Source organism: Morone saxatilis, unplaced genomic scaffold, assembly GCF_004916995.1.
Source record: "Morone saxatilis isolate NCDOM2014 unplaced genomic scaffold, NCSU_SB_2.0 Contig6, whole genome shotgun sequence".
Taxonomy (NCBI): domain Eukaryota; kingdom Metazoa; phylum Chordata; class Actinopteri; family Moronidae; genus Morone; species Morone saxatilis.
This window is the reverse complement of record NW_023340206.1, coordinates 364,583-375,296: the sequence shown is the minus strand read 5'-3', so window position 1 is coordinate 375,296 and position 10,714 is coordinate 364,583. Positions and strand designations below refer to the sequence as shown.

At 37.2% G+C, this 10,714-nt stretch overlaps 1 protein-coding gene across 2 annotated transcripts in view; it reads right to left on the bottom strand.

Annotated features, from left to right (window-relative positions):
* Positions 1–384: 384 nt before the first annotated feature.
* The window catches only part of ankrd10a (ankyrin repeat domain 10a), a 13,769-nt gene continuing 3,439 nt past the window's right edge, over positions 385–10,714 (bottom strand). Inside the window, exons 3-6 of one of the 2 annotated variants that reach the window (XM_035677925.1) lie at positions 10,059–10,150; positions 3,787–4,019; positions 2,410–2,487; positions 385–2,308 (exon numbers count right to left, since the gene is read on the bottom strand). In XM_035677925.1, the coding sequence (XP_035533818.1) occupies positions 1,917–2,308; positions 2,410–2,487; positions 3,787–4,019; positions 10,059–10,150 (795 nt within the window). In that variant the 3' untranslated portion in view covers positions 385–1,916. The remainder of the gene's footprint in view (positions 2,309–2,409; positions 2,488–3,786; positions 4,020–10,058; positions 10,151–10,714) is intronic. The other variant, XM_035677926.1, reaches the window with a different exon arrangement.

Sequence of the window (10,714 nt, the reverse complement as noted above, 5' to 3'; positions counted from 1 at the left end):
TATGGGCCCCTGGGGGGCCATTTTGTAATGTTCATAGTGGACCCCTAGAAAATACAAAATGACTGACATGTGAGCCGTGTTTCATGAGTTTTCGAGCATGGGAAAGCCTCCAAAAATGTGATTCATTTGGCACTAAAATAATAATAGAAATAATAACCCAATAGTATTAGGAATCTGACCAATAAGCAGATTTAACAATAATATTTGTATGAATAAAATTCCATTAGTTCCTATCCCTATATATGCCTCTTTTTAAAATCTCTAGTAGTTCATAAAAGACAACCACTGACATTAATCTTTTCATGTAAACTATTAATTAAAATCAAAATCAAGTGTTTTTGAGAATCAATACAATAAAAATACCTCAAAGACTCATCAATTTATACCATTTTTATTAAAGTACAAAACATGTTTTAATAGGAAAAGAGGCAAAAACCAGAACAAGTATAAAAACAGCTGTCAGAAGCAGCAGTGTCTGCTTGGTGTAAGTCACTTCTTGGCATACAGTGCACATTCCCACACAGCTGACATAGTGTTTACAAAAAGAGGCAGCACGTCTTCAGCACACTGTATGTTACAATCATCCTACAGTGTGATATATCAGATTACAGTACAGCTCTAAATAAAGACACTAATCTACTCTAAAACATATAACAAATGAACATGAATGAAATGAACAAAAACACAAACCCAGAACAGATTCCCTTTGGTAGATCAAAGCTCACAAGGCATTTTTTGGGTGTCGGTACAGTTGTTCCTCCCTGCTGAAGGACGGCAGATCAGGCCACATTCAGAGAGGACAGCCTCCCCCAAAACACACCTCAAGTACTGTCCACACACACACAAAACATAATAGCATAACACATAATGCAACCTGACAGCCCTTATTAGTGCAAACCAGCCAGCAGCAGATTAACAGAAAAATCAAATCAATGTTGTAAATACAGAAATAATGTGTGGGTGTTTCTTTACGCTCAACTTCAGTATGGAGATTTGAAGTTGACCCAGGAAGTTGAGAAAAGAACAACAGGCTCATAGAAACTGTCAAGCCACAAAGTGAATGTCATATGTAAGCTGGAAACAAAGGGAAAACACTCTTTTATAACACTTTTTTATGACCAATTAGATTGAGATGCAGTGCAGGTGAAGAATTCAACTACCCCAGAGCCAATGAGTCACAAATCTAATCTTCATTGATATAAATCCAAAATCCTGGAAACAAAAGTTTGCTGTTACTCAGAACTTCAGAACAGAAAAACAGTTTTTGAGTCTGAAATATGTCCATGCTGAAAAAGGAACACAATTAAGTATACTCACTAAAACAAAACACTAGGTTTTTGAGTGTGACATGAAACAAATAAAAAAAATATTTCTCCACATGAACAGACTCTCTCCCATTGTTTCGGGGAGCTGTTCAGTGGGGGGGTAAATGATAGAGATAGATAGCCTAACGGAGAGAGGGGATGATTAAAAAAAGGAAAGGAAAATAACAAAACAATAGACACAAAAGATTAAAAAAAAAAAAAAAGCTGGAGTAGATTTTTTTCCCTTTCCATTTCCTCCCCTCCATATACTCTCTTTTTGCTCCCTCCTTTGTCAATGACTCTGCTCTTGTTTTTATTTTTCTCTGCTTATACACCACTCTCCTTTGCTCCTCAACATTTACATAACACCTACAGAATCCTACCTGCCCTGTGCCCACAGCATTTATCCTAACCCTTGCATTTATTTTAACTCTACCCAATGAAAGTAGAAATATATCATCAAACTAGATTAAATATGTCCTGGATATCTGTAGTAATGACTCAGGGATTGGCAGCAAATGATTATTTTTTCAAATGTCAGAATGTTGTGTAATGCAAGTTAAGAGAAAGCATAGCAGAGTAATCCTTCCCTAATAGGCTAACCCTCTGTCTTTATGAGCCGTGGTACAGGTGGATGGTGCTGGCCACAGCCTGCTTGTATCTGTGCTCAGCCTGGATGCTGTTGCTGTAGTCCAGGCGGCTACTGTCGCTCAGTTCCTCTGCCGTGTCTCCAAAGCCATGGTAGTGTCCGTAATGCAGGAAGTCCCCGCAGTCTGCTCCCATCAGCCCCAACCAGGTCGGCCGGTGGGACACGTAACTGCTGGGGCTGCCCGTCAGATGTAGTGAACCACACATGTCAGGTAACGAGTGCTGAGCAGCCGCTGCTGCTTGCTGATCGACTGGAGGGGGGGACGTTGAGGAGAGGCTTTTGGGTGGCTCAAGGTCGTCCTGGTCAGCATAAGGTGTGTGATGGTGGCCGTTGGTGATGGCTTTGGTGTCATCTGCTTTTTAAAAACAAACTTTGAAAGTTAACCTCTTCATACGCAGCTCTTTTAAGGACTACTCTGTGATCTCTGTTTTACAAGCAAAAAACTCTCAGTCACACCTGAGCTGAGCTCCTGTGCAGACTCCATGTTCATGCTCTCCAGCTCCTCACCTCCACTGCTTTGCATCTGCACCACATCTGCAGCAGAAGAAGAAAACTTCATGGATATAACATACTAAATTCATAGTCCATACCTATTTTTTAGTTTAACTAGTCAGGTGGTTAGAGCTGATTACATTAGGTTTTTATCAAATAAATACCAAGTAAATGCTATTTAAATATTTTTAAAAACCGTTGCCTCGGCTCTGAGAAATTGTTATTGGCATATTTAGTTGTTTTCTGAGATTGTGTATGACTTTAATATTTAAATGTTTTGGCAGAAATCTAGCACAATATTCATAGATGTGTTTTCATTAGTGTATAATCGCCTTAAAATAAGAACAGTTGTGTTTTTGTTACCTTAGTATGAGCGTTTTTTATTTACAGAGGGAGCGGGTCCTCTTCTACAGAGTCCGCCATGTTAAAACAGCCATGTTTCTACAGTATCCCAGAATGGAGAAACCAAACACTGGCTCTAGATAGGGCCTTTTGTGTTTCATGCGAATTTCACTGCCATTCACCATAGTTTCTCCTACACACTTGGAAGTTGAGCTGTATCCAATTTAGGGATATCCTGATCAAGTTTTTTTCCCCCTGATTTTTTTCACACCAGACCTGATTTACTTTCTGACTACAAAAGATACAATATCTTTGGAAATGTGAAATGCCACTGCATCTGTAACATCTTATCACTGTGGCCCCTTCTTCTCATATGGGATACTATTTGAAAATGATTCTACACCTTTTGTGTAGATGAGTGACTGCAGTGATTGTTTGACTTGGGGCTTGTTTTACATTTACATTACAACATTTCAATCCTCTAAATCCTACAAACTGGTCCTTTAATGGCTGTATTTCAGAACAGACAGGGGTTCCATACTGTATGACCAGATAAAAATGTAATTTGTAATTAATGTTCATTAATGTAATTAATGCTTATGAAAATGTTATAAAATGTATAACGTAGGCATCCCCTTTACCTAGTTGTGAGGTTAAACTGGTGTTTGGTAGAAAGTGTGCTGACATACAACTGAACATCCTCAGTTATAGTTAAACTATTTGGCTCTTTCAGAACCAACTGCAGGATTTATAAACCTACAGTTATAAGCGCATCTGGCATAAAAGGACATTTACAAAAGGTCTCTGGTTAAGAGAAAAATTACATTGTTTTCTTTTTGTTTTTGCATTGATACTGTTGAGAGCACTTCATGGTTTATGTCATGTGTGCTGTTTTACATTTTCTTGTTGTTTCTACCGTCTCTGCGTGTCTTGAATGACACATTTCAACTAATAAAATATATATATTTTTATATTGAAGAGCTGGGACAAATGTCTTACTATCAGCTCTCCTGGCTTTCTTCATGTGACCAGTGTCCATGGCAGTCTGCAGCCTCTTTCTGCTGAGCAGCTCCTGACCACACGGGGCACTGTTTCTATTCTGCACTCCGTTCACATGGAGTCCGCTGAGCTGCAGCAGGTGCTTCTGGGTTTTAGAGATGAGGCAGAAACAGTCATGGAAGCCGTGAGCGAGGGCCAGGTCTGCTGCTGTCTGCCCACTGGCATTCCTTAAACTGAACAAGAAGAGGACACAGTAAGATAAACTGCTTGCTGTCTCATCTCTAACATCTCCCCTGCAACACATTCAGTTTGCTAAATGAATAAAATTTTACAAGTGAGCTGGTAAAATTAAGAAGACCAAAAAACAGATTCAAAGCTAACCACAGATCTATCCTTTGTAGTACAAAACATGAACACTATAGATTTTAGATGAATCTGCAGTTTAAAGAACAGTCCTGTTAGGTAATCCTATCTCTACCTCAAATACATAAAATTAAATGTCTTCTACCCAGGCCCTGAAAAAATCTAATTTAGAAATGATTAATCTCCCTCCATACCAGACAAACTGAGAAGGAGTAACAAAGTTTTATTCTAATGCAGGCTGACACAAGTTTCCAATTTTTAATGGCACATTTGGCATCTGAGCTTGACTGACCAAGGGAGAATACCGATATCAATATTTTAAAGTTAAAACAATGTGATATCAATGTATCAGCCAATCAGCCAAATTTTTCTGTAGGTAATATCCATCAACATATATAAAGATGGACGACATGACAGCTCTCTAAAAGTGAAGTCAAAACATCTTGATTGCCCCCTGATGACTATTTGCAGTATGGGCCATGAAGCCTACTGCATCCAGATGGGGCATCAACTACACATCAAATAAATGTAAATCGATATAAACTGATATACTGGTCAGCCTCTAATTCTAATTTTATCAGCTGGCATACATGCTGCTATGATACATCTGTGACAAGCTAATGTTGGCCAGACAAGACTGTTACACTACACTGTTCAAAACTTTTTTATTACCCCCACTGAATTTGTTTCACTGTAGAAAATAAATAAAAGGAAGAACAGAATCATCTTCATCATCTTCTACTAAGTATGGAAATTTGACTTGTCTGGTGTTAAAAGAAAGAATCTCAATTTAAAGTCAGATTACCAGCTTTTCTGAGCTTTCAACCACATGTGGTGGTCTTTAACAGTGAATAGTTAGTTCAGTTGTTAAGGCAATGGCTCAGATGTCATCACACGATATACGCTCCACAATACACACTAAGAGACAAGACCTATCCTCCTTTCTTGCAACATTACAGTGGCCACAAGTTAAGTATTGAAATAATTTTAAATGTTTACTAATTACTTTTTAGTCCTGCATGGCCTTGCTCCTACCTGCATTATAGATTAAGTTCTGCCTTATGGGTCTAGCTGATGCCTGTGCTCCTCAGGCAGGACTCTTTTAATTATTCCCACAGCCAGCCTCCAGTAGGAGGCAGTAGTTCAGCCGGTAGGGACTTATTTTGGGAACTATTTTGGGGGGTGGCCGGTTCAAGGCCAGGATGGCCCACAGTATGTAGTGTGGACTGGTTGCTGGAGAGGTGCCAGTTCACCTCCTGGGCACTGTGGACTGTTGAAAACTCTCTCTCTCTCTCTCTCTATATATATATATATATATAATGTTGTTTTTATGACTGTTCTGTAATGCCCTTTAAAATCGATCATTTGTAGCATCTTATCACTTATCTTACCCTTCTTCTTATATGGGATATTATGGGAACATGATTCTACATGTTTTGGGCAGGTAAGTGACTTGAGTGAATTAAGACTTGTTTTATTTTCAGGACATTTGATCCTTTGAATCAATTTCCATGACTGGAAAACTAGTCCCTAAATTTGCAGGTTTTCCAGGAATGCATGGGAACCATGAGCTGTATATCTCAGCATTATAGTTTAAACCTCGATTTTAAGATTAAGTTTATTTTGCATAATTTTAAAATGCAAATTCAAATTAATCCATTTAAGCTCTACTGTCAATACAAAATAACACGTGAGCCAGCTCCACTCGCTGATGAAGACTGAGATGTGAAGGAAAGCTCAGAAAAAGCTAGTAGGTGGATTATTTTCTCACTTTCCATACAGTATGTTTAAATGTTTTAATGGATGGTCTCAAAGAGTGCCATCACTCATCAGCACATGTGAGAGTCTTGAAGCAGAAACTGATGATACAACACTTTTCAGACTGTGCAGGCCTGTGTAGAAACCCTATATTAACAACCATGAAGGTCAGTCAACAATCATGAATATTTAGTTTTAAGTCAAAGCATTTAAACTTTATTCACTTCTGGACCATACATTCTGCTCCTTTCCCTCCACTACAGCACAATAATCTTCCAGCTGGGACTGAGCTTCCTGTGATTTCTCCACTGACTCCTGAGGTGTATCCACCAAGCTCACTTTGTTAGGACAGTGTCTAAAAACAGTTAGTAGTAAGCTAAGCATGCAGGTCTAGACATAACTATCATCAACAGTGCTTTCTTAGCATTGAAACCAATCACTGCAGGAAATACCTCGCCAGTTTGAACAACTGTAAGATGCTCGCTGATGCACATGTGGTAGACTCTGCAGTGCCTATTTGGACTGCTCCCTCTTTCTGGGATTACTCAAGAAAATCGTGTTCAAATTCAATAGCTGTAAAACATCAGAACGGGCAGGGTGTTTGTCTCATGGTTATCCTTTTTTAACATAATATAGCATATGATCCAAAAGCAAATCGAAATAATGAGTTCAAAGTGTAAAACGTTAGAAACAATCAAACAAATTACAAGTAGTTTGGCTGTTGCGGACTATGAAACTCCCTGAGGCTGAAAAGCTCATGATGCCTATTTACTGACACATATTAACAATTCATTTGATTTCTCTTGAAGTTAGGTCTGATAGAAATTGTTTGTTTTTAAAAAGCAGATGACACCAAAACATTTTTAATTTAAATTTAATTCAATTTCTAATTCAGCACCATTTAGGAGGACTCAAGAGAGTAAGATATGGCCCCTGGTATTTTACCACAATGTTCTCTTGGCTGTTCAGTACTACTTAATATGTTCTGGTCTCAAAGTCTCCTAGGGAATGTTACCGTATTTGTACAATACCAAATTGTGTGAATGTTAAAAACATTTAAAAAGGAAATAACATCAACAGAATTTTCTGTGTAGCGAAAAAAGTAGGCCCTCACCGATTTTCAGTTTCAACACAACTGCTGAGTTTGAACATAGTGTAGAAACAGGTATTACCTGGTAAGTGCTGAAAATACGTGTCTGTTACTTGATTCCAGCTATCAGTGTTATTTTACTTTAAACTACATTAACGTAGCCCTGATCGAGCCAAACTCTGTTTAGAAAACAAGCATTTTAAATATTGTTTGCGTGTAGTCTTGTGGACAGACATGACTGAATTCAGACTTTTTACAAATCACCATCATGATGTAGTTATGGAGAGCTTGGAAAGCTATACATTGTTAAGGGAAATTGCAGTGTTTATTACATGTGTCTAACTGTAAACAATCTTGAATAGTGTCATTGCATCGAAGGCGGGATGAGGTGAAATTCTGTCCCCTTTGTTTTTGGAGCATGTGGCCAGGAATTACACATTTCTCCTTTAATACTTTACTTTTACGAATTACATTTTTATTTCAATAAAAAAAAAAACAGGTCCGAAATGCATCAATATTTCATTCTTAAACAGAGCATTGAGATAAGACAAACCGTTTTTCAAGAGAAATCAAAGTGAAATCCAAAATCCTTTCACTTATCAGTAGCAACATTCAGTGTTTTTGATAACTCCACTGTTGTTTTTTCATTTTAATACTTTCCAAAATAAATAGCTTATTCACAAAGTCATCAGAAACAGAACTGATCTCACCCTCTCTCTTTTTATATACAATTATAGATGCCATAGATCTATTTTGAATTTACATAAATTCAATACATTTCCATATTTGTCTCCAAGTGAAACTCTTTGTGTGTCACACGTAAATAAAGACACATGAGCTTTTCTGCTTTTGCATAATGTCAACATTCTCACTCTCTATAACATATATAAGGGTATTTTACCTGCAAAGTTACTTAAGAAAATGCAACACACTCAAATGACATTACTTTATACATCTACTTTAAATCAGCTGGTTTGGAAGAGAATGGCCAATGAAACATCTGGAATATTTATACACTTCAAATCCTGGTGGTTGGTGGGATGATAATATTTTTTCGTACACTACAAAAAACTCCTTGTCAACTCCTTTAGTATCAGATTTAACAAGGTCTGTCAGTGGGTTGAGATAATTCCACCTGTTCTCAGTGTGCAGTTTTGTCTAGAAATGAGAGTCAGTAGCTTAAAGAAAGACAGAATGAAGGCCCATTTACACTCACAGGATCATGTCATGTCACCCTGTGTCAGATTGCTCTAATGAAATCTTCATCAGAGTACACAATATCTATTTTGAGGCATGTCACAGTGTGTGAAGACTGTTTGCTATAGGCTATTATGGATAAAATATAAAAGGAGAGACGTATCATCAACTCCCATCATTTATCTGTTCTGCTCTCATGTTTTCAAACTGCATCAAAAAACAAGCTTTGACCAGACTGATTGTTCAACCTAATTTTAAAATGGCCTTTGCTAAAGATAAACAGACACTAAAATCGCAATATATCACCTTGCTTACAGTATCTCTCTATATATCTAAATATATTGAATTGCAACCAAGACACTAACTTTGTCTATGATCACGTATCTTAACACAGCACAGCTGTTGTCATAGACCTGTATTTAATTTGTTTTTGTCAGGCAACGTCACAACTATGAAATAATGATTGGTCATCCAGTTGTCTGACACACTCCTTTAAAGAGTTTGGATGTGAAGCAGTTTTGTTGTTTGCCAAATGAAAATAGCGTAAAGAGATTTTTATGTTGTTCAGATGTTTCTCTATGGACAAAGGTCTCTACAAAACTAACATGGAAACGCTAATGTGGTCGCAAATCATGTCACAAGAAAATGGTGTAAAATTTAAACTACTCAGTCAGGTTTCAACAGGTTAAATTTAAGATTTTTTAAGACCGTCATGAGCGCAATTTAAGACCTATGTCACGTCCATACTGGACAGTGGACCATACAACTTTATACAAGTTACCTTAACTTTAAATAACTAATAATTTTTTTATCTTAGATTTTTTTAAGACCTATCATAATCATATTTAAGACATTTTAAATATTAAAATTGTTTTTTTCGACGTTTTAAGACTTTTTGGACATCCTGGTCTCAGTCAAGATTTTTATGCAGGCGACTGTCTTTTGGTTGCATCTAACAGTGAGATCTAGGGTGACCATTTTGGATTGATAACTAATAATTTCACAACTTTTCTCTCATGATTGTCAACTTTTGACTGGGACAGCCCAAAATCTCACAGTGTGTTTGAGCCTTAAGGCAGATCACATCACTGCACTTCAATTCAAGGAAATACCACTTGATTGAACAAATTGATTCGTTTAGGAAATAATTGACATGATCCCAAAAATGCTTTTTGATTTGTTTTAAGTACACAATTATAGAATGGGGTGTTCCAGAGTATAAAATAAAAGTGGCTCAGGATAAATTCTATATCATTAGATAAGGGAGACATCTAGACTAGTATCTCTGAGAGTATTTAAAGATAAAGACTCTCCCTAGTTTGCAAGTGTCCATTACTGCTCCAAATCCCCAAATCTCCTCTCAGCTCAAAGAGAGACTGTGGAACTGGGGCAGTGATGGAAAAGCTAGACGTGAATCTTCAACCATCAGCATGTTTAATGGTTTGGTAAAATAACCTACATCATGATGAAGAATGCTTACTATATTGCTCAAAGTAAACCAGTGTGGCCTGTTCCCTCCCAAACAGCTGATGTCAAATAGCAAAGCACTGAGATGTAATGACAACAGAAAATACACTAACATTACAACGTTTGCAAATATGTCACCATTTAAAGGAATGCATACAGTAGGACTGGTGTCCAAATCAGGGTTGTTGTTTATTCAGGATATCTTTAATGTCACCTTTAGTTTTCTGATTAAACTATGCAGAACATACAGAGTCAGAAGCTGTGATCATTATTACCAAACCTGGTGAGTGGATTTGACCTAAGTAAACTAAGAGATGTGTAGCTGCTGCTGTGCTTCACACTCAGCATGGCAGAGCTGCTGTGTTGCTGCACAGAGGTCAGACTACAGGATACTTACTGGGGTTTAGCACCTGCTATCAACAGGACCTGGATACACTCCAAGCTACCTGACCGAGCTGCCTTGTGGACTGGAGCCTCACCTACAAAATCCTGAAGACACAGTACAGGTAATAATGAAAGATATTACAAACACAACATTGAATATTTTAACGCGTGAAGCATGGGAGTACTGCAAGTACATGATTGTACATGATGCTAAGTGTACTCTCTCTCTCTCTAGGTATATTGAAAAAAATATTTTTCACTTCCACATTTAGTTTATTTGACCAACAAGGACAGACTCAATCAAAACATTACAATTACAAATAGACTTTGTCCAGGATGTTGTAAGTCAGCTGGTGTGAAAATATAAGTGAATTCAGTTTAATGTAATAATATTGTTATTATGTATAATTATGTAAAAATTTTCAGGTCCATAAAGAAGTTACTTCACTGCATATCACTGCACTATTACTGCCAGTATTACAAAGTTTCGGGTACACATAAATAGCAGTCGACTGACATGGGTTTTTCCGTGGCCTATGCCAATATTTAACAAGCAGAATATTATGCTGATATTAAAACAAAGTAAAGTAATGTATATTTCCATTATTCCATGCATATTGCAATCTAATATATATGGTTATATTAACCACTAACATGGTATTTTAGATA